General features: G+C 37.1%; 3 protein-coding genes across 3 annotated transcripts in view; 2 read left to right on the top strand and 1 right to left on the bottom strand.

Moving 5' to 3' along the window:
- The window catches only part of LOC121734263 (ras-specific guanine nucleotide-releasing factor 1-like), a 38,790-nt gene extending 31,723 nt beyond the window's left edge, over positions 1-7,067 (top strand). Inside the window, exons 26-34 of the mRNA XM_042124755.1 lie at positions 798-947; positions 1,458-1,656; positions 1,844-1,941; positions 2,439-2,572; positions 3,393-3,541; positions 4,075-4,154; positions 5,478-5,592; positions 6,206-6,277; positions 6,847-7,067. Coding sequence (XP_041980689.1) covers positions 798-947; positions 1,458-1,656; positions 1,844-1,941; positions 2,439-2,572; positions 3,393-3,541; positions 4,075-4,154; positions 5,478-5,592; positions 6,206-6,277; positions 6,847-7,059 — 1,210 coding nt within the window. The 3' untranslated portion in view covers positions 7,060-7,067. The remainder of the gene's footprint in view (positions 1-797; positions 948-1,457; positions 1,657-1,843; positions 1,942-2,438; positions 2,573-3,392; positions 3,542-4,074; positions 4,155-5,477; positions 5,593-6,205; positions 6,278-6,846) is intronic.
- An 8,117-nt stretch (positions 7,068-15,184) lies between these two features.
- On the bottom strand, positions 15,185-16,462 carry LOC121734264 (kynureninase-like). The gene has a single exon (XM_042124756.1). It carries the CDS (start codon positions 16,460-16,462, stop codon positions 15,185-15,187), a length of 1,278 nt encoding a protein of 425 aa, XP_041980690.1.
- A 6,044-nt stretch (positions 16,463-22,506) lies between these two features.
- Positions 22,507-23,955, top strand: LOC121734342. The gene is made up of 3 exons (XM_042124875.1): positions 22,507-22,664; positions 22,742-23,115; positions 23,661-23,955. Exons 1-3 carry the CDS (start codon positions 22,637-22,639, stop codon positions 23,898-23,900), a joined length of 642 nt encoding a protein of 213 aa, XP_041980809.1. The 5' UTR covers positions 22,507-22,636; the 3' UTR covers positions 23,901-23,955.
- Positions 23,956-24,550: the final 595 nt, after the last annotated feature.

Genomic DNA, 24,550 nt, shown 5'->3' with positions numbered 1-24,550 from the left:
GATTGCATATTTTATACTCTAAATAGGGGCACAGACTGCCAAAATGTCGACGACATGCAGATTTCGAGCTTACATTTTTTACCACACCACACATTTAAACTCACTTATTAAGAATAGTAATTACTTAGTAGTTTTAGTTTATATATTTTTGATTTAAAATATATACTTTAGAACAATTTCTAAGATAGTTGTGTAACATAACTATAAAGCAATAATATAAGCTTTTAAAATGTGTTATCTAAAGAAGAATAACTGAAGAATACAATTAAATTGAATTTTTATTACTTTATATAACTGGATTACTTACTTGAGTCTGCGAAAATATAGATGCGAATAGACCCAAGAGACTTTAGACATTATGATGATACTCTTTACCTTACTTTTTGTCAACCCTTCATTAAAATTATTTATTTCACATTTTAAATTGTGATTGGATGACTCATGACGATTAATATTTAAACAATGCGATTAATCAATTATATTATGCATAAACCATTTTTGCATGATTTCATTATAACCTTGAGCACCATTTTCAATATCTTCTTTCTTTTCACTCACAATGTTTTCCTGCACTCTAATCCCAATTAACATATTTATTTTCAAAATTTACTTTATTTAGTTTTGCGATTGGTCGATTACGATTTTCACCATTACCGCAATATTCTGTCGCATGAATCTTTGTCACTTCTCTGTTACTTTTTACACTTTTGTCTTTTTTCACTTTTATAATTACAAATTAGTGTTGTACCCTACGTTGTACCTGTATTAGTATCTGTTACAAGTGTAGTGTTATTTAGGAGCAGCACGTCGACGGCTGCTGCTGCGTTTGCTGTTGCTACTTCAGCGTCATCGAACCCTCGATCTCCGCCGCCGTCATCACCGCCTCAGACCAGGCGCGACTCTGTCATATCGACTGCTGCTACTATGAGAGTTCTGAATGTGTTGAGGTAATTTCGCTCTATTATTCATAAGTAGATGACGCCCTCAACTCCGTTGCACCATAATTCGTTTATCGCGTGGAAACCGTTCATTTCGGGATAAAAAAAGAACATATATACGGTCGAATTGAGTAACCTTCTCCTTATTGGAAGTCGGTTAAAAAAGTGTCCTATGTCGTTTTCCGGGACTCAAAGTATCTCTATGCCAAACAGCAAAATCGGTTCAGCGGTTTGGGCGTGAAGAGGTAACAGACCGACACATAGACGGACAGACAGACAGGCACACTTTCGCATAAATTAATATATTATAGTAGGTAAGTATGGATCTATGACCCAGGAACATTGAAAACTTTTTGTTCCATCGGCGGGATTCGAACGCGCGACTCCCGGCTTGAGCGCTGACCACGCTCTCTACCCCTGAGCCATAGAAGTCAATTAATGTGTATGTTTTGTTAAATTGATACGTTTGTGAATTTTGTATGTTGTGTTAAAATGACATACACATTTGTTCATTTTTAGGCATTGGATATCAAAACATTCCTCCGACTTCTGGTCTGACGAGAAGCTGCGGACCATGACCATGGATTTCCTCATGGAGATCGAGAGCAGCCCGGGCCTGCTGCCGGCGGAACACAAGTCTGCCGCCCAGCTGCTGCGACTCCTTGAGCGTGCTCCGAACAGACCTGTAGATCTGCAAGCTTTACTTGCCCCACCACGAGTAAGTATGGAATTAAATAATAGTTTTTTATATAAAATATGTCCTATGATAGTGTCCATGGGCGACGGAAGTTGCTTTCCATCAGGTGACCCGTTTGCTCGTTTGCCCCCTTATTTCATTAAAAAATATATGTCAGAAAAATAATGGAAAATTATTCTTTCGCTAACTTGAACTTTTAATACTCTAGGTTCCATCTAAGGATACCATCGAAACTCTATCGGCGCTCGAGATTGCTGAGCAAATGACTTACCTGGATTACCAGATATTTAGCTCCATTCATAGCGAGTAAGTAACACATAACAGTCATTCATTTTAGATAACTATCTGACCCGGCTAATGTTGTTTTGCTATATAAATTATTACTAGTATGAATATAGGAAGTTCACAAAAACCTATTCTCAGGCCTAACGAATGTACCATCGAGTAAATTGATTCCTAGGCAGTTGACAGACCCACGTTATTTCGTCGACTTATGTCAATAATTCAATGTTATCTGTGATCGGTCGGATGTTTTTGACGTAACGCGACCAAATTACTAAGGTCCGCCATCTGTCTAGGAATCAACTTCTCTGATAGTATATACTTTAGTAACATAAGAAGTAAGTATAAAACTTGAGAAGTGTCAAGGGACACCCGGATGGAACGAATTTCTTCTGTACAAAAAACCTATTTACACTGGACACTTCTGTGTTGTTAGAACTTTTCGTTTAGCCCCTTTTGCAACGCGCGATAAGGAACTTCGTTCCAATAATATTATTAGTTTACCTTTTTATTGTTTTCAGGGAGTTCCTTGGACAAGCGTGGGCCAAAGACGACAAGCTGACTCGGGCTCCACACATTCTGATGATGACCAGCCACTTCAATCACATCTCCAATCTGGTGATTTCTGAGATTCTCAGGAAATTCACTATTGCTGGTAAATACTAAGCACGTTTGTTATTGCAACATTACAAGACTTGTTAAAAAAATGAGAGCCAACTTTAACAAGTTACGTTAGTAATAAGTGAATTTTGTATCTCTTATTTTTTGTTCATTAAATGTACTATCAATTTTATGATGGTCTTCTCTTCTCGTGATATCTTCATTCACAGAGCATAGGGACCCTACAATTATTTTTGAAGTCACTAACAATCCAAACGAACCTAATATTCCTCATCATCTAGTGCCCTCTTCATATCGAAGTTCGGCGGTCAGCATGTTGAATAGAAATTCAACATGCTGACCGCCGAATTTCGAAACAAGTTAAAGAAATTAGCTCAGGACGGGAAGAATCCGGTCCTGGGCTAATTTCTTTAATTTGGGTAGCTACATCTCGTCTATTCTTTTTTTTTGTCTATCTATTTTCTTTTTGGTCTTCTAACTTCTTCCTGGCTCATTCATCATGGCTACAGCAGAAATACATAAGAATATAAACACTGTACTACAGAATCTGTATGCAGCAGCTGCTGCTGTATGCCATTTTTATGACAATATAGACTATAGTCTATATCATAAAGTGGCATTTTACTTATTTGAATTTTCGTCGGTCGCGGTTAGCCGCGGTAAAGATCGCAACGGCTAATGGCTAACCTAACCTAACCTTTAGTTTATCTCTAGGTACAGTGTTTCTATTCTTTCACATAATTCTACTGTGGCCATGCTAAGGCCGCTGGTGGTCTCTATCGCGGAAGCCTATCCTAATAATAAACATAATATTGCTGACATCAAACTTAAATAGCCTAAAATCAAAATCTCAGGTCGTGCAGCGGCCATCGAGAAGTGGACGGCGGTGGCTGACATCGCGCGGTGCCTGCATAACTACAACGGCGTGCTGCAGATCTGCGCCGCGCTCTCCAACTCCTCCATATTCCGCCTCAAGAAGACCTGGGAGAAGGTGTCTAAGACCGTAAGTGGCAGAATATACTTTAGAACTACTTATATAGGGTGTATCCAATGAGGTATAGTAAGCCGAAAGGGCGTCATTCTGAACAACTTTTGCTCTACGACTTTTGGAAATTCGTGAAAAAAAATTGATTTTCCATATAAACTTTGTTGGTCACGTAAATTTACTCTGAAAAATGTTTTGTCGCGAATTTCCAAAAGTCGTAGAACAAGAAACTACTCAGAATGACCCCCTGAGTTACTCCCTTTCGCCGTATAATATACCTTATTTGAAACACCCTGTATGAGTGTGGGTTGAAGTCAGTTCTGTATTAAATATCATATTGCCATTTGTTCTACGTATTCATGGAACAGAAGACAAGTTTTTTTGCAATTATCAGAAGCATTATCAGAACGCCCTGCAATCCTTTATATAAATTATAAATAGTTACATTCATAAAATTTCAAATTACGTTTCAGTTAAGGTGAAAGGATATACGGTTAGAATAAAATTAAATCAAATAAACAAGTGTTTGAATCGTTTTTCTATCTTCACAGAGCAAGCAGTCGATAGAGAGAATGCAGACGTTGATGTCGTCTGAGTATAGATTCCGCATTCTGAGAGAAACGTTGCATAAGTAAGTACTTTATTTAAATACTAGCTGTTGCCCGCGACTTCGTCCGCGTGGACTTCAGTTTATAGCGCGCGGTGTCAACAAAATTGTTGTTAAATTTAAAAGCTTTCTAAAACCCCTTAAATCAAAATACCCAAAAACAGCACATAATGTTTCTATACTTTAAATTATACTTTATTTATGCCAAATTTTAAAGCTTATTTAGCCCTCCATTACACAACTTTACCCATAAACAGCTATAATTTATCATTCATAGGTTTAAGGTTACGTCACTGCATACTGCATAGATAAAGTACTGAGTAGTGACTTATAGAAAATCGTGTAAAACAATCTAAAGAATCGAAAAATACTAGAATAGAAACTTTTAAAAGCAAGCGATAGCGCGATGTAAATAACTCTTAGCGCCATCTGTTTTGAATTTTTGGAACTAACTTAATTTGAACAAATTTACGCATTTTCACCCCCTTACAACCCCTTTTTCTAGTTAAAAAGTAGCCTATGTCCTTTTTCAGGCTTCAGACTATATGTGTACAAAATTTCATTACAATCGGTTCATTAGTTTTGGCGTGAAAGCGAGACAGACAGACAGACAGACAGAGATACTTTCGCATTTATAATATTAGTATAGATTTGTACACTATCTAGCAACAACTAAAATAATATGTTGCAACAGGTTGCAACACAGTAAAATGTGAGCTAACACAGACTTTCTGTAAATATATACGCACGTTCAAACTGCGTCAAGGTTTTGATGATAATATTGTATTACGTCAAAGGATTTATAATAATTAAATATTATGTAACTCAGCTTTTAAATTCATTTTACATTTTAATAATGACTCCCACATCGGTATCGGTGACGCTGGTCTGGAAACCAGGCTAGTTACGCAGGAGTAATTTTATAGTGTCCAAGTATGTGCGCAGTACACAAGAGCACTCTCTATTCCTTTACTCTCATAACCCAGTGGGACGGAAGACCGACACCACTGGCTAGAGATCCGACTTGACATGCCCATCCGACATCATCTTACTTATCACTTATCAGACATTCAGGTGATCACCCTGCATTGTCCTAACCAAACTTTGGAAACGACTTGTTTCCAACACGTTAATCGAACCCACGACATTCGAGTCAATGATTTGTTTGTTTGTGAAGTTGATTTCTGCAATTTTTATCATACAACATGTGCTTGTTGTACAATGAGGTACCTATACGTCTTACCTGCGTAATAGATGCTACTTCTAGGCTTATCTAGTGTGTCTAAAAATAACCCTTTTAGATGGAGATCTCGTTTCGTTCTAAGCCTGTATTGTTACATCTTCCAGTGATCCGCCGTGCATCCCGTACCTGGGCATGTACCTCTCTGATCTGTCGTTCATCGAGGAGGGCACCTCTAACTACACGCCCGACGGCCTGCTCAACTTCTCCAAGATGAGGATGGTTTGTATAGTGTTGAATGTCTTCAATTTAACATTTCAGGCCTAAAAGATGCATTTTTAGAACATGAACTTCTTTAATGTTTGAAATCTTCAGGACTAGACAAGCTAAGATAATACAAAAAAAGGAAACCAAGATTTGAAGACTTATTTTTATGTAAGCGACTCGCTGGAAAACAGACAGCGAAGTTTTCGTGGTACAACACATTTGTAAAATATTGACATTTTGTTTAATGATTTTTTTCTTAATGAAATAAGGGGGCAAACGAGCAAACGGGTCACCTGATGGATAGCAACTTCCGTCGCTGCAAGTGCGTTGCCGGCCTTTTAAGAGGGAATAGGGTAATAGGGGAGGGTAGGGAAGGGAAGGGAATAGTTGAGGGTAGGGAAGGGAATAGGGTAGGGGTTAGGGGATTGGGCCTTCGGTAAACTCACTCACTCGGCGAAACACAGCGCAAGCGCTGTTTCACGCCGGTTTTCTGTGAGAACGTGGTATTTATCCGGTCGAGCCGGCCCATGCGTGCCGAAGCATGGCTCTCCCACGTATAAATGATTTATTTTAAAAAATCAATGTAAATAAGATGACGACATTTGATTCATGCTGTTACTATTTACAGATAGCTCACGTGATCCGCGAGATACGGAACTTCCAGCAGACTCCCTACACCACCATCAAACACAATCCTAAAGTGAGTTTCTTGTCTTATAATATTGCAGTCCTAAATTATTATTATACTTATCGAAATAGGCCTGCCACGTAAAGGTGAGACCACTTTAGGTGTAAGAACCATAAAGTTAATATACCTAGCGGAATAGAGCAACAATCTCGAGCTGTCAAACGTAACCGAAATTGGTTTACATCTGTGTGTTAAAATATGTTTACGTATACACTTACACAAGCATGATTGAACATGATTTCTATGAGATTAAATTGTCAACGTGCGGCACGTGCAGACTGGACGTCAAAAAAAGAGTGCTGCTGTCATGTATCACATGTCGTCTCTTTTTACCACGCAGTGTTAATGATAGTGACATCTCTCTTGCTCAGACCTTTGTTTCTCTATTCCGCTAGGTAAGTATATTAACTTTATGGTAGGAACACTGCAGCAGAACATAACAACATAAAAATTCTATGTATGAAATCAAAGGGTACGCGACACGAGACGTCAGTGCTATGGAACGTAAAGTGTCGCTCAGCTGCAGCGTGGTGTCGCCTAATGCGGTCTAAAAATCTAAACTTAACCTCTCTGCTCACCAGGTGTGCGAGTTCCTCCTCGACCGGTCTCTCATCATCAACCCGGAGCGTCAGTACTCGTTATCCCTGGAGCTGGAGCCCCGTGCGGCGCGCGGGTCGGCCGGGGCTCTGCCCCCCGCGCCCGCCTCGCCCGCCGCGCAGCGCCGCCGCCGCGCCTCCCTTGCCGCGCTCGCACCGCTAGCGCCGCTCGCGCCACTGGTAGGACGTAATCAGTAGAGCGTGTAACGTAGTGTTGGGTGATTATCGATAAATAAATTTTGTTTATCGATATCGATAACCAGTTATAATTTATATCGATAGAGTTTGGTCAGTAGTTGTCGATATCGACGGCGGGTAACCAGCATATTATCATAATATCGAAAGTGTTTTGTCAGTTGTTAATGAGTATCGATAAACCGTTAAACTATTTTTTTGTGTTATGTTAATTGTTGTTCGTTCAATCTTACGTTTGTGAATTCCAAGTTTCTAATGTTTCCAATAAGCTTAGATAGTTTTTTTTTTAATTTGCTATATTTTTGTAAATTTTCTATGCCAATAGTACAAGAATGTAACCATCTAAAAGTAGGAACTATTAATCTTTATTACAAATTTTTTTATTCTATTACGTAAAAATATTATGTTTTTTTAAACATTTTTCTTATTTATTAAGTATAATAAAATATTATAATTAGTGATGGTGTGCGGTTACTACATATTTAAATGATAGTTATATTTCCTCGTTTTAGGAGTAATATAGCGCTTAGATGGAGTTATATCATACGTAATGTTCAATTATTAACATTCGTCACACTCATTGAGACTTTTCCAAATTAGGCACCTTTAATATTAAGTATAGTCTGGTCGCGGAGCACGGCAATATTTATACCTATTGCTTCTTGTCGCATACGAAAATGAAACGTCATCTTGTCATGTGCTAGTAGAAATGAAATAACAATATATTATTACGTGCGCGGGTGAAGGAGGCAGGTAGCGATGGATCATACGAATTTCTATGTGCTCCCCGATCTTACTTTAGTAATTTGTATGATATATTTTCCTTGTGGCCTTGACATTCCCTTTCCTAACATATCGACATCAAAACATAATATCCAACATACATATCTAATTTTAACCGTATACATATTATTATAATATTTTCGATTTTTGAATAAATCGGTTGTACGGAGAGTTTACAAGGATGATTTAACACGTGGATGGAATTTTTAAGGTTCTTCTCGGCGGGGTAGTTCCCGAACCGGTGTTAGGCAACCTAGTTTCTTCGTTCTTTCTACGACTTTCAAAAAGTGTATCACGATTCACGATACCCATTTTGAATAAAAAGATATTTTATTTTTATTTATTTAAAGAGCGTGGATGCTGTTGTTGATCAAATCAAATGGACGATAATTCTTATTTCTCGTAATTGCATGTAGATGTCAAATGAAATGATGGCGTAAATATGAAGCTTTCTTATAATGCTGCGGCCGCACATGCGTCTATCGTCACGAAGCTTCGTGCTATTAGACGATACCATTGGACGATACATGCAGATCGTCCAATGGTATCGTCCCATAGCACGAAGCTTCGTGACAATAGACGCATGTGCGGCCGCAGCATTAGTGACTTTACAAGATGGCGGCGTTTTAATTTCGCGCTAAATCATCCCTGTAAGTTTATAATATTATCATTAATTGTAACTCGCTGTTGTAATCAGTGATTGTTGATGTTGATGTTGAACGCTATAAGCTCCCTGCCGTTCCTTGTTGATATTAAATGTTAAAATTGCAATTCTTCTATTACTTATATAAGACTATGATTGTTATTAGAATCGAATTCTGTTAGAATATGACTTTTTGAAATGGAACGCTATAGAATGTTAAAAATCAATAATAGCAACGCTGGGAAAGTGTAACACAATTCCAAAAAGTTGTAGCTCCACAGCATTCAAATCTAATATAGTAATAATAACATCTGTCAAAGATAGTTGACGGTACCTATTATTGAAAAGTTTGAATACTTTTTTCTACAATATCTTATTACGGCCGTTCCCAATATTTGATCTATCTCTGGTTTTGCCCTACTAGAGATAGGAATAGCTCACAATTGACATAAAATATATGTCTCTAATGTCTAAAGTGAGTTATTCCTATCTCTAGTAGGGCCAAACCAGAGATAGATCAAATATTGGGAACCGCCGTTAGTTGATAATATAAAATATTCCTATCATTTCTTAATTGCAGATTTTATAAATCTTGTATTGATCATAATGCTATCAAAATATTGTAAAAGGTAGAGACGTTTATTACTTTGTAAGAAAAAATATTTACTAATATATTACTGTAGCATCCAACTCTTTTTGACTAATTATGTATTATTAGTTTTGAAGTAATCCTTTACATTAAAAAATTCAATCAGTTCCGTTTTTAATAATAATTCTGATGTTGTTATCATGCGACAAGCGAAAATTTTCAGGCGACGAAATATTCGGATTAGAATTCAAACAGAGAACATATTATATATTTCAATATTCCTTGTGCCACATAAGGTTGATTAAAAATTTGCTCCATAAATAAATCAACATGATATTTTTGCTAATGTTTAGTAATCCTTATAATGAGTGCTACTAAAAAGAAACGTCTAAATATCCTAAAGTTACCTAAACAATAAGTTATAAATCTATTTTTAATTTATGAAGCAAATTTTGGAAATCACTTCACAATCTTCATAAGACATAGAGTTAAATCATAGCACAGTTTATTCTGTGAATGTGAAGTAACTCTGCTGTTATGAAAGTTGTTTAGAACCTTTGAGTAATAATTTGGAAAATTTTACTGTACATCTTAGCATGGTAAGATTGTTAAATGTTAATCTGTTGCGTGTGCTGTGCGAGAAACCTCCTACAGGTAATTATTGTAATACTGACGATAATTCTTGCTCTTATAAAACTCAAGTGATTTACTATAGTGAGAATTCGTCTTAAGTCTTTTCTACGTCCTTTTCTATGTCATTTAGTGTTAAAGTTGTTGTAAGTAAGACAGTATTTATTCATTTAGGGTCCTTAGAGTTAAGATCTATTTGTTATATCATTCTAATGTTCAAAATTATACATTTGTGCAATTCTATCTTTCAAAGCTCATTTATGTACTGTATCATACAATTTTACTATATTAAATGTAAGGAGATGCCTAAATACAGGCGCGTTGAAAAAGCAAAATTGTATTTAAAATAATTTTCGATTTTCCCTATACTCTATACATAGAATAAAGCCTTAAAAAATAAGAAAATCATACTTTTTATTACAACGTATGATTCGATCGATAAGTACAATCATAGGTCTAAAATGAAATCTAAAATCTACAAAAGTATAATGCCAAGATAAAAGCTAGGTGTACTCGAAATATTTCATAAAAATGCATATATTTTAAACTAAAGACAATACAAAAATGTTCTACAAAATCTATAGCAAATAAATATATTATAATACTTATACTAACTACAAATATACTTTGATCGCAATGAAAATTATATTTACTTATACTGCGATACTATTGCTACTGTCTTTTTATTACAAATATTTAAAATCTTTATGCATTTTCTAGTAAGTATAATATATTTTTGAAATATTTAACGTTGAGTTTATTTGAAAATAAATGTAAAAATATTATTTATATTGTAGCACCCCGATGTCCTATTGTTGTTTCATAATACTATCTGTCTCAAATATTGCCGCCTCATTTTCGACAATACAAATGTGTATTGGCGGAAACGGGGCAGAAGTATATTAAGTTAAAGCGAGACAACAATATATTGCCCGAATTTCCCGTAAAACTCGTCCGTATCGTGCAATTTCTTCGGTGACTGGTTGTGTCATGTCTTGTAAATAATATAAAACGATCTTATGCGTAGTTATAATTTATGTCCTGTTGTAGTTTAAGAGAAATGTTTCAATGTTATAAAATCAATGTTACTTATTATATTTGCACAATATTAATGTATATCCACTTCGAAAGGCTGTCTCACTATTGTTCTATAGGTATTAGTGCGTAAATATAAAACTAATTTTGTTAACAATCGTCTTCCCTTTACTTCTCTTAAGCTTAGTTAATTGAAATGACACATGGGGTAAAATAAAGCTATCCGAATATAAATTAGCAAAAAAAGTTTTTTTCTAATAATATCGGCTTTTCTCGACTATTAAGTTCTGATATTATGTTTTTAAAACAAATAAAACTTTACAAATCTTCAAATCATCATAAAACATTCGCCCTGCATTAAATTCATTATTTTCATTATTCGTAGGTCTTTCTTTCTAAATGGAACTTTATTTTACCTCTGTACGTCACGTGTTTCCTTACGAGCTTAGATGTGTTTGTATCATATTTCATCTTCATAATAATTGCACGATAAAAATAAATACAAATAATAGGAACAATGTGCAACAAAAATTAATACAATAATATTATGTTATTTACCAAATATCGATAAAGTTGGTCACATCACTAGACCTGTCATGATTAATAGGTAAGGTTGAGGCATGGTTGAGGTCATAATATTATTTTCATATCCATACTAACATTATAATTAATGTGAAAGCATGTCTGTCTGTCTGTCTATACCTCTTATTACCTCTTCATGCTTTAACCACAGAATCCATTTTGCTGAAGTTTAGTATGGAGATAATTGTACTTTGAGTCCTGGGAAAGGACGTACAGGTACTTTTTATCCCTAAAAATATACGGTTTAATTAATAAACGAATTTTCATTTCGAAAAGACGTCATATGGTTTACTAATAATTATTATTATTTACATCAATAGACCAGCGGTTCTCAAACTAAAAAGTGACTTTTTTGACGGATCCCAAAAATGTTTTGTTTTCAAATTTTTTGCCTCCATGCAGCTGATGTCTAATGATATTTCTCAAAACAATAATTTGTGTATCGCTTGCGAAGCCCCAGAGCTCCGCGTAGCATACTTTGAAAATGGCTGCAGACTGCAAGACTTTTTATTACAAGTTTAACTCAATAGGTACTGCATTATGCAACTTGTTGTCTTATGTAGCAAATAAAATTAATTTTTTACTTACCAATTTTTTTTCAAAAAGGTGGAGGTTACATATTAAATACCTACTTAATATGTTTGACGTTTGTTTTTTAGGGTTCCGTACCCAAAGGGTAAAAACGGGACCCTATTACTAAGACTTCGATGTCTGTCTGTGCGTCTGTCTGTCACCAGGCTGTATTTCAAGAACCACTATAGCTAGACTTCTGAAATTTTCAGAGATTGTTTGTATCTATTGCCGCTATAACAACAAATACTAAAAAGGAAACAAATTAAATATTTAAGATCTCATACAACAAACTTAATTTTTTGCTATTTTTTGCTCGATGCATTATTGATACTTAATGGCAATAGGTAGGCACTTGAAATGGTCACAAAATAAGTACTCAGTTGTTTTTATAATTTGATGATAAAATTTAAATAAAATAAATAATTAAGGGGGCCATACAAAAACCAAATTTTTATCTATTTTTGCTCTATTAATGGTACGGAACCCTTCGTGCGCGAGTCCAACTCGCACTTGGTCGATTATTATTTAAATATCCTAACTTACACATCTAAGCTCGTCCTAGACTAAGATTGACTTATGACTAAAACGCTTCAATTCAATCTTATGAACGTTATCTAAGTGTTTAGTGTTGGTTGTCGTGTCCCCGCACTGTTCACTGTACATACTCTCAGAGTTTATTGTTGTTACAGTACATTTTATATTCGCTCAACTTCTACTATTTTGTTAATGTGAAAATAAATGAGAATAAATTGTGACTGTGTTGTTTTATTTAGACACCTTTCCGTAGCAATAGCAAATGAGAGCATCAACCTTGATCACATTGATTAGGGTTTTGCTACTTGGCAAGCGGTGCTTGTATTTCAATATTTTATTGGCAGCATGGTTGGGGTACTTACTCTAAATTCTAATGCGTAGCGTAGGAGTCACAATACCATACAATACATCATCAAGGCAAATTGCAGTGGCGACAGGGCTCATGTAAAAAACAAGCAACTAATATAAATTCACAAAAATCTGAATTCTTAAATAACATCTGATGAAGTGTGTTCCAATTCGGAGCAAACTTATCTACAATAAATTTTTAACCGACTTCCAAAAAGGAGGTTATATGCAGTTCGTCTGTTTATATATTTTATTTGTATGTTCCACCATAACTTCGCCGTTTGTAGACTGATTTTCATGATTATTTTGTTGTTGTTCAGGGTTAAATCCGAGCTTGGTACCATGTTCACAAAAGTGGTGATCTGATGATGGGATTCATGAGGAATCCTTGAAATTTGTATAGAAACATATAGTGATTTCAATTTTTTCTGAAGCATTCGAGGTAAATGCTACCAAAAAGTAAGACTTCGCACCAGGTTATACCCTGGATCCGAAGGTACCGAACAGAACTTTTGAATCCTTATAGATACATGTTCGGAGATTTCGGCGTTGTTTATACACCTGAAAGCATAGACCAACACATCAATTTGATTGATCATCATCATCATAACCATAATTATACCATGGGTCATCACATTATGACCCAATTATTGGTACTTTTTGTGATATTTTGCATCGAAGCAGATGTTTTTGATGATTATTTCGCTGTTTGTGGACCGATTTTCAAAATTCTTGTATTCTTATACTAGGATATAATCTTAATTTTGTAAAACAGTTACAAAAGTGGTGAGCTGATGATCTATGAGCAATCGAGGGAAATCCTTGAAATTTATCAAAACACTCATAGTGGTTAAAATGTTGTTTAGCGGTAGGTACTGGCTAAGTTCTATGTCAAGTATCTCAGTTCTTGGCTGGTATCGACTTTAAACGAATGAAAATTGAGTACAGAATTCGTTGAAATTTAGTCGAATTTTGAAAAAGGCACTAATGAAGAAAAATAATTATTTCATACTTTTAGGTCATTTTAAGATATATTTTTTTTTATGAAATAAGGGGGCAAACGAGCAAACGGGTCACCTGATGGAAAGCAACTTCCGTCGCCCATGGACACTCGCAGCATCAGTAGAGCTACAAGTGCGTTGCCGGCCTTTTAAGAGGGAATAGGGTAATAGGGGAGGGTAGGAAAGGGAATAGGCGATAGTAGGGAAGGGAATAGGGTAGGGGATTGGGCCTCCGGTAAACTCACTCACTCGGCGAAACACAGCGCAAGCGCTGTTTCACGCCGGTTTTCTGTGAGAACGTGGTATTTCTCCGGTCGAGCCGACCCATTCGTGCCGAAGCATGGCTCTCCCACGTATATCGTTTTTACCTTGGAAGTCGGGTTCAATTTTTTGTTATAAAATAATTTTCTAATTAAACTTACTTTTCTACTTAAAATAAACTTAGGGAGATCGCAGACGACACACTTTTTGTGTGATCGAGTCTGCGGCGCCCATACAGTCAGTCGACTGGCAATGCGCGGGCGCGGCCATGCCGACTGAATGGGCGCCGTCTACGATCTCCCCATAAAGTAAAAAAAAAAATACATCTTTCTTTCGCTTTATTGTTTTTTCTTTGTGGGTACTTAGACGACTTTAATTACTTTTATTAATTATTTTAAGCAATTTAGCAGCATACAATTTTTCCCTAAGTGCGACTTATTATGATTTTGTATGTCTTCGTAATAAAACGGTGGGAGTTAATTGTCCTTGTGTTTCAACATAATTTTTATAACTATTTATAGGTACACAACTATGTTTATGTATAAAATATTTCGCAATACTTCTTACGTTCTCTACTAGAAAATTCAAAGAATTCGAAAGATTTTTATTATTATTAATAATCTTATACACAACTTATACATTTATTACACTTAATATTATTATTGTTTACTGTGGGCCTCAAGACGTAGTCTGTCCAACGCGTCCAAAATGGGTCCACAGAATATCAGGGACTGTGGAGCCCACAGTCACCTGAGTGGATTCCACTTCAATAGTTTGGGCATTACACCACCTACCAATTTGTATCTGATAATCTGGCGCCTTGCTAAATGCATAATATTAGGTTTTGTTTAAAATTAACAGTCTCTGAGTACGGCGATATGACAATTAATACAACAAAATAGATTAGTTTTTGTTTAGTTTTTATTTAAACAATAATTTGGACTCTTTTGTGGGGGATTGGAAATTAGAAAAAACAATATCCAGTATATTCAATTTTCATTTAACTTTATTCGGCAACACACAATAAATACTCACGCACATTCATTAGTCTTTTAAAATGAATAAATAAACGTTAATTCAGTAATCTGGACATTACACAAAGTTCTGTACATTAAAATTTTAATTTAAATTTACAACCACATACAACGATTACACTACAACACTTCGTCTTGTAGAGATAGATTTGTAGGTTTCGTTTTTAACAATCAATAGGATCATCTCTACCACTCTGTATACCTCCTCATATGATGTGTAGAGAGCTGCCGGCGTGATTCTTATTACGTTCGGTGGTCGAAAATCCTGGACTACCCCCATATTTTTTAAGGCTATTGAGATCCTGTAAGCCTCACGATGCCTCAAGCAAACGTGGCCACCTCTCCTATCATCCTCCCTCGGGTTTCCGATGTCGAAACCGTAGTAGGACAGCCTCAGATCAGACAAATACATCAGGTACGCCGTGATCTTCAAAGACTTCAGTCTCACATTCGTCATGCCGGCCTCTAGAAACATCTTGAGGGATCCTTCCAGAGGACCCATCGAGAGCAGATGCGGCGTGCCGATCTGCCAGCCGTTCGCGTCCTTTTTGTGGTCGAATTCCTGGTTCAATTTGAACTGGGTCTCCACTCGGTTGCCGAACCAACCGCACATCCCGGGCGTGAGGTGGAAGTGTTTCTTGTTTATGTACAAGGCGGATGGCGCACCAGGGCCCCCATTGAGGTATTTGTACGTGCACCACACAGCAAAATCTACGTCCAGATACCTCAAATCGAAGTCGATGACTCCAGCAGCGTGACACATATCCCATCCGATGAAAATTCCCCTCGATTTGGCCGCATCGGTGACTCTCTTAACGTCCAGAATCTGAGCAGACCTGTAGTATACGACTGGGAGGAGTACGAGCGCTACCTCTGGAGTCATGGCGGATATTACGTCGTCCTCGCTCATAAACCTTCCTCTACACTTCACCACTTTGACTGCTTCTGCCGGATCGTATCCTTTTAGTCTCACTTGGCTGTCCACGGCGTACCTGTCGGACGAGAAATTAACGTCGTCGACTAGTATTTTATATCTATCCTCCCTCGGTTTGTAGAAGGTGCTGATGCACTGGTGTATGCTCACCGTCGTCGATCCAGAGAGCGCTATTTCCTTGGCGTCCGCTCCCACTAGCGGCGCCATTAACTTTGCCAGGTACGCGGAATATTTGAGGAATTTGTTGTTGTTTTGACTCCACAGCTGGACGCCTTCATACTTCCACTCGTCGAGTACATTGAATAGCGAGTTTTCTGCGTCCTTCGAGGCTAGACCGAGGGAGTTGCCGCACAGGTAGACGGTGTCTTCCCTCAAGTAGAACCTCTTTCGGAAGGCCCCCAGAGGATCCTTGGAGTCCAAATACTGTGCATGATCCAGTCCATCTTTGAACTCGTACATTTTATCGCTCGCCGCGAAATGCGACTTTTCCTTATTGCTCAACCGTTTTTATAATACAAAATGTAGTTAAATATTTATTCATTTCTATGGTGTGTCTGTTATTTTGAACGTCAGGAGACAATGTGCTTTTGTGAACTTTAGAAATTTTCCTTCAAACTTCGTTACACACTTTGCAGCATTCAATGCTTATTCACTTTCGTTTGTTCAGTTCTGTATAGAAGTGATTTTGGTTGTTAGTCCTCCACAAAAAGATTATAAATAAATCGATGAAAATTAACTTTAATCTAAAAATAAAAGTAAGTATACTCGCAAATGTTATAAACATACAACGTCAAAAGTCGCAATTCTGACGAAGTAACCTACCTACCTATGGTATGATTACATATTGCATCAAAAATTCAAAAAATAGCTTTGTTATACCTAACGTGGTGTAACTAATTTAGTAAAATAATTGCCAACTACGTATGTACGGGGCGAACATTAAATTAATAAATAATAATTAGCGAATTATATTTAATTATCTGTCTAAAGTTATGTTAACGACGTTAGGTCATGTAAGTTGTAACATGATTTCTAGCTGAATTGTTCTTTGTCTGGTATATTTTTGTTTTTAAAACAAAAAAACCTGAAAAGAGCAGATCGATCATATAATTTTGCTGGTTAATTACTGCCGCCCGACAGTTTTAAGACAGGCGATTGCTGTACAAAAAACATGTATCATGCAGATTGTACGCATCTTCATATTGTTTTCTACATAGTTTAATACCAGCTATTAATAAATAACAAACATATTTTTGTTCTGTCTGTCCTAAGACTGTCGCGTTACACATGAGCGTTCGCACTAACTGATGCAATTCACACACATTTTAGTAAGCTTGGGCTGTATTTAGGCTGTATTAGTTAAGCATAGTAAGTACGGTATGGAACGAAATCTTTGAGTAAGTACTATTTTCACGTTTAATTCAGTAGTCTTAATTTTTGAAAAAAAAAATACTTTTTTTTGATGAGATTATTATAAGACTAAGAAAGTATTGTCACAATATAAGGAAACCATTAATTTCTGTGAACTAGAAAGGCTTTCCCTTGGTATCGTAATTTTCACAATTAGAGATAAATAATTTATTTTCAATTATTAAAACAATTAGCATTAAAATGACAATGGTGCCGGCTCGCAAACGAGTGAGGTAGCTCTGAGAAGTTAAAATATTCATAAGGTCAATGCTGACGATTATTGTATCCATACTAATAAATGCTAAAGTTTGTTTGTCAGTTTGTTATGTCATCACGATTTAACCGACTGCTCGAGATAAAGGAGAAATCCCATATAGCTCAGTGAACAAAGTAGTTGTAGAATGCGACCTAAGCAATTTCTGCAGGAACTTATTCAGTGTGGTTACTTACAAAACATAAGTACTAAAAGTCCTGACGTCTAGGAGGTGAGCCGGAGGGAGGGGTGACAGAGGTCTCATTCTGGTTTTTCGCCAATAATTAAAAAACGATGCTTTGTAGCAAAAATATTCTATGATGACATTAAAGCTTATTAAATTCTCTATAAATTAGATTCTATATACTTACAATTTTCCCAGGCTGCAGGCTGTATTTCTAGGGCCGCTTTAACAACAAATACAAAAAACAAAATAAACTTAATATATAAGGGGGGCTCCCATATAGGAAACGTGATCTTTTTGGCCCTTTTGGCTCTTAATCTATAATGGCAACATGCAGATACTTACATAAAATTTTCACAAAATCCTCAATAATATTATTATGTGTACTTTAATATTTAATAATAAAATTAATAATTAAGGGGGCCTCCCATAAAAAAAAAACACTATGTTTGCCCTACCTTCGCTTTGTACGGGTTTACGGAACCCTTCGTGCGAGAGTCTGACTCGCACTTAGCCGATTTTTTAATAAATAAAAGAGAGGAAAAAAGCTCGTACTAATTTTAATTAATATGCTTAGCTGTAAACTTACTAATTGTATGTCTGTCTCCATGCTGTATGTCATGAACCGCTATGGTTAGGCTTTTTTCAATTTTCGCAGATTGTGCATTTCTGTTGCCGCAACAAATGCTAAAAACTTTATGGTTGGGTTGCACCAGAGGCGTGGTTAAAGTTAAGGTTAAAGTTATGGTTATAGTTAAGGCTAAATTTAACTTTAACCTTAACTTTGACCGGAGAAATTGACAGATGACAGCTGGTCCAACAAGGTTATAAATGAACGTGGGCGGGGGCGCTGCTGGTAAAGGAAAACTGTCAAAACTGACGTTTTTGTATGATGACAGCGTTAGTTCCTTTTTTCGCCACGTGCATTTAAATCCTTGTCGAGCTCTATGGTTATGGTTATGGCGTCTTGATAGCGTCCTAATTTTAACTTTAACCAAAGATTTGACATTTTGAATTGTAGTTAAAGTTATAGTTAAAGTTACAGTTATAGTTAAAGTTAGTTGGTGCAACCCAACCTTAAAGAATCATCCTTCTGAGAACCAACACTTTGACAAGATGGTTCATGTTCAACACTATCCTGAACTCCTGGCAGGACTTCTCCAAATTATCCTTACTTTTGATGCAACTTATTGCATTCTAGTTGATGTCTTTGAAATCTTTAAATTATTTTAAAAGAGTTTTCTTGATTTTCTTCGCCAGGAAAAATTGTAGGTTACATACATGAGCGGTGCTTATGTATGTAAGTAATAATATTTAGATGGAAGTCAGTTTGGATGTTTACTGAAAGAAGCAACGGTTATAGGTTAGGTTTATAATATTAACTTCATGTTGTGTTCATCATAAATGAAACTGTTATAATCTACAAAATTCAGTGTTTTCACATAACATTCATGGGACTTTTTTAAAATTTAGGAAGGCTTTAACCAAAGAATTCTATTTAAACTGAGGTAGAAGTGGTGTACCCTACGAAATATCATTTGAAAAGCAATCCTAAAACCTACGATCTACGACCTTTATTATTCGTAGCCTAAAACATTAATACATTCAAAACATTACTACTACACAGAAACTAAAAGTATCTACGTAGTCAAGTGCGAGATGCCAATATTATTTTGTAACAAGAGTGACAAGGATGCAGGCCTATGACATTCGGTCATACCGAACGCAACTGCCCGAAGATCAAACGCCCGCAAGTACTGACTGCAAAAAAGTCTATTACATAACTTAAGATTTTTTTTTGTTATTAAGTTTATTTTTTTATAATAATATTAATTAAACTTAAACACGCCTTGTAGAGTTGTAGGCGTTGTTCCGGACTGAAGTACTGTCTCGCTCTGTTAAGAACACCAAGCTTCTTCGAGGCTAATTTGGCCTTAGCCTCTAGATGATATCGGAACTGGACTTCGCTCGATATGTTGACGCCAAGTATCTTAACGCTAGGGGAGATGGTTAAAGATGTGCCCTCGAAATGAGGATATACGACCATTGGTGACTTTTTAGTGGTGAACGCGCAGACTTGTGTCTTGGCGGGGTTGAATTGGACCAAGTTACGTCTACCCCATTCAGAGACCTTCCCCAATGAATTCTCCACCTTAGACACAAGTTCGTTTCGACTCTCAGTGACATTTTGCCGAGAAATATTAGAGGAGCCGGTATATACAGCATCACCTGTACTTATAATCATCCGCATAGCAATGAATGCCGTTGGTTTGTAACATGTCATTGATATGCAGTATGAATAGAGTAGGCGATAGCACACAGCCCTGAGGGATACCAGCATCAACAGACTGAGTTTCCGAGCATTCGCCGTCAACTACGACTTCTGTCTGCTAAGAAACTAGTAACCCACTTACATAATTTCTCGGGCAGCCCGTATGATGGAAGCTTTGATAGCAGCAGATAATGGATTCCATTATCTTCGAGAAGAGAGAGGTTATAGCGATTAGTCTGTAGTTGGAAGGATTTGAGCGATCACCTTTTTTGGGGATCGGGTGCACCAAGGCTGTCTTCCAGGTAGCCGGGACGATGCCAGTGGAATAGGAGAGCCGAAAAAGACGCGTCAAGACCGGAGCCAACTCTGGAGCACACTTTTTCAACACAATAGGCGGGATTCCGTCAGGCCCACTCGACGTTTGGATATCAAGGGAACGGAGGGCTTTTCGCACTAAGCGCTGATGAAACCGAATATCCGACATGATGCTCGTGCATCGCGGTATGGTCGGCGGTTTCTGCCCCCGTCATCCAGGGTCGAGTTTGACGCAAAGAGCTTGCCTAGAAGATCGGCTTTGTCTTTTGCGTCCTGGGCCAACAATCCATTTCCTACGTGTAGGAATGGTTGGGTTGGCTTGCAGAAATTTCCTTCAATAGCTCTGGCCAGAGACCAGAACGCACGGGTTCCCGAGGGGAGGCGCTCAAGTCTCTTGCCAATTCTATTGACGTGCTGTTGCTTTGCCCGAGTAATCTCTTTCTTGAGGGACCTAGAGGTAAGGTTGTACTCCTTTTTATGTGTGCTGGTATTTAAATCCCGAGCAGATACTGCGTTGGCCCAGGATTGGTAAGCCTCCTGCTTCCAGCGAGAAGCTTTTTTGGGGGATGAACCAAACCAGGGACGAAATCTGCCGCCAGTTGGCACTACAGAGGTTGGAATGAAAAGTTCCATCCCCTGCATCACCACATTGGCAACAGAGTTGGCAATGTTGTCGGGATCATCCGGCGAGAAGCACACGTGCCCCCAAGGATAGAATGCAAAAAACGACCGCATCCCATCCCAGTCTGCTGACTTGTAGTGCCACACACGACGGTATTTAACAGCAAGCTGTTTTAAAACCGTCGTAAGTGGCACAGAACTCCTAACAAGGCAATGATCTGATGAACCAAGTGGTGCGGTTACGGATATTTGTCCGTCAGGATTTGAAGTCAGCAGGAGGTCTTGTTAGAACAAGGAAGGATTCTGACCATCCACATCTGGGATTCGCGTAGGCGAATAACCAGTTGTGTCAAGACTCAAGTCGTTCGCAAGGGCAAAGTTGCAGACAGATCTCCCCGCATGATCAGTTTTACTGGAATTAAGCCAGTCGGCGTGGTGGGCATTAAAGTCGCCAGGTATTATGATCTCTGCGGATGGGATCTGCCGCTGCACAAAATCTGAAGCAGCTTGCAGGTGCTCCAAGAGTCGGTCCGTCTCGGGGTCACCACTATGGGACCTATATAGGCACGCATAGAGGCGAGGGTGGTCGTCGCAATCTATGCGGAGTCATAAGTTTGACAGGTCCATGACCTCAAGATTGCTGAGGCGGCGAGAGCTGATATTATCATTTCTGATATACACACACACTCCAGCTTTGGGTAGAAAGGAGTGCTCGAGATAATACCCTGGGTGGGAAAGGTATGATATTATTGTGTATTCATCTATTGTGAACAACTATGATAGTTACCTGTGAAAGGTAATCCCTGAAGATTTATTTGATTTGTTTGTATATTTTTTACAAAATCTTATAACACAAGATAGCATTTTGCCCTTTAATTACATTTAGTATCTGAAAATAAACTAAGTTTGTTTTAAAAATTTATTTGCTAACCGTACACACTCGCATACGACCGTCGCGTACAGCGCCTCAGTGAATACTGACTGCAACGGTGTGAATTAGCTCTATTGGAACGGCGGATCATTTGATGCGTATGGTATGTCTACCTCAGTACCTATAAATAGAAGTTTTTGGCTTTAACCGGCTTTTATCAATTTCTTCCATTTTTCAATAAGCCATAATTGGTCGCTGTTAAGCATTAATGTCCTAACCCACCATTTTCTTTGTTGATTAATTTTGAATGCAGTCTTGTTCTAAAATATCATCTAAAGAACATAATTACTGCATTCATAACTCAATACGTAATTTTTATGTGGGTTAGTACACGAATGCTTAACAGCGTCCAATTAGCCATGGCACATTTTTTCGCAAAAGTTTCGGCTACTGGTCACTAGTGGCAGTGTCATCGCTGTGCACGGTCCCTATGGTCGAATGACTATAGCCTGCGCTGTGGGCGCAAAAAAAAAAAAATGCTACACAACTGACAGTTGACATTACAGTTGTCAGATTGACAGTATTCTAAATTTATAGAATTTGTCCGATTTTATTTATAAATTATTAAAAACACGCAGCATTTTTTACATAAAATACATAAAACAACCACTTATTATTATGCCAAAAAGTGAATAACATACGTAATCATGAATTCATTGCGGTGTGGAGTGAAAAGTAAGTTCTCACATTTTTAGGTTATGAATTATGATCTTTTCACTTATTTTAATCTCAAATAATACTCAACTTTTCAGATCTGCGCTTCTTGAACTTGAAGACGTCGCTATCTATTTTGACGGAGACAAAGCCGAAGCCGATTCAACTTCAAAACACTAAATATGACTTGACACCAAAACCTATTTACTTTAGCCCTCACAACATTGGCTTGGAAATATGTGAGAAGACTGATGGACTCAAGATAAAAAAGGATCCACTTACATACACACCTATCGTAAATCCTCGTTCTATACTACCCCTTATTGATACATGGCAGAAGGATGAAATTGGCTTGCCACCACTTCAGCAAGAAGAGAAACTTGCTATTCGATTGATAGTCATAAGAAGAAAGAAAATGAAGAAACATCAGAGAAGGAAGCTGTGGAAAAGAATGAGACACCGTTGGGCCCGAGTAAGTTATTATTATATCATCAAACCTAACCTATAACCCATCAACATTTTACGTGGTAGAGCCATGCTTCGGCACTACTGGGCCGGCTCGACCGGAGAAATACCACTGGCTCACAGAAAACCGGCGTGTAACAGCGCATGGCTGTGTTACGCCAAGTGAGTGAGTTTACCGGAGGCCCAATCCCCTACCCTATTCCCTTCCCTACCCTTCTATTCCCTTCCTTACCCTCGCCCCTATTCCTTCTTATAAGGCCGGCAACGCACCTGCAGCTCTTCTGATGCTGCGAGTGTCCATGGGCGACTGAAGTTGCTTTCTATCAGGTGACCTGTTTGCTTGTTTGCCCCGGGTGCCGCTTGGGAGTTTTTATTTCATAAAAAAAAAACTCCCAAGCAGCACCCGGGTGTTGCATAACTATTGAAAATCTATTGTGTCTGTAATTCCCACTATCAAGGTATTAACTTAGTAAAATGCAAAAACAAAAACTATTCTTACTTAGTAGACATCTCTAATTACACGGACTTAAAAAACATATTTTATAATTTCAGGTGAGAAAAAACCGCCGCATCAAAAGAGAGAAGATATTTCAAAATGAGCTGTATGCTTTAGTAAAACAAGCTAATGAGTTTTCCGCTGAACAGTATGTTGCCAGCAAACTTGAGAAGGCCAATCACACACCGTTGCCCAGGAGGTGGAAGCATAAACTTCTCCCAGAGTTTATTATCCGCCAGCTGATGGGTCTGGACAAGAAAGTCAATTACAAGCATACAGATGTTTATAAAGCTTAATTTTTTTCATAGAGATGAAAATAAAACTGTGGAATTATTAATAAAATTAATAATTCAGTTTTTTTAAATATATGTAGCATTTACATATTATTGTTATGCATTTTATGGTAGATTTGTATGTTGGATTAAATTAAAAAAAAAAACAAGTAGGTACTTACGAACATTGTTTTAGTACAAAAATTGAAACACATCTTACATATAATAAAAATGTAAGCATTGCAGTATTTTCTAATAATTCTACAGTTTTTATAAATCACTTTAGCATACTTAGCATAAATAAATAGTAAAATATAACATAATGTCTTGTTTTTATTCCCTGTTCACTATAAATAACTGTAATTACGTTATAGGTATACAAATTATATTTTCTTAAAGTATGTTGTATATAAATAATAAAATTTAAATAGTAAATGGAGTTTATAATGTGGAAAAAATATTTAATATGGACTAGAATTAGCGTAGGAAGATTGGTACTTTGCTGCATTTAATCAATTATAATTTTATTTCTACTTATAAATAATAGTTACATTGATAGGTCTAATACTTTCATTCACAGAACACTATTATTCCTACCTTGGTTGAATGGCAGGTATTATACGCATCAATATTATCATGATTCTAGTATCACGCGATTCACAAGTGTACTGTGA

The sequence above is a fragment of the Aricia agestis genome, chromosome 15 (assembly GCF_905147365.1).
Source record: "Aricia agestis chromosome 15, ilAriAges1.1, whole genome shotgun sequence".
Lineage (NCBI taxonomy): Eukaryota > Metazoa > Arthropoda > Insecta > Lepidoptera > Lycaenidae > Aricia > Aricia agestis.
The sequence above is the reverse complement of the archived record's forward strand: the minus strand, read 5'-3'. Positions and strand labels throughout refer to the sequence as shown.

Coding starts and splice junctions, on each gene's coding strand:
- LOC121734264 (XM_042124756.1), bottom strand. CDS start 16,462: ATGTACGAGTTCAAAGATGGACTGGATCATGCACAGTATTTGGACTCC.
- LOC121734342 (XM_042124875.1), top strand. CDS start 22,637: ATGAATTCATTGCGGTGTGGAGTGAAAA. Junction 22,665..22,741: donor ATTGCGGTGTGGAGTGAAAA/GTAAGTTCTCAC, acceptor TCAACTTTTCAG/ATCTGCGCTTCTTGAACTTG. Junction 23,116..23,660: donor TGAGACACCGTTGGGCCCGA/GTAAGTTATTAT, acceptor TTATAATTTCAG/GTGAGAAAAAACCGCCGCAT.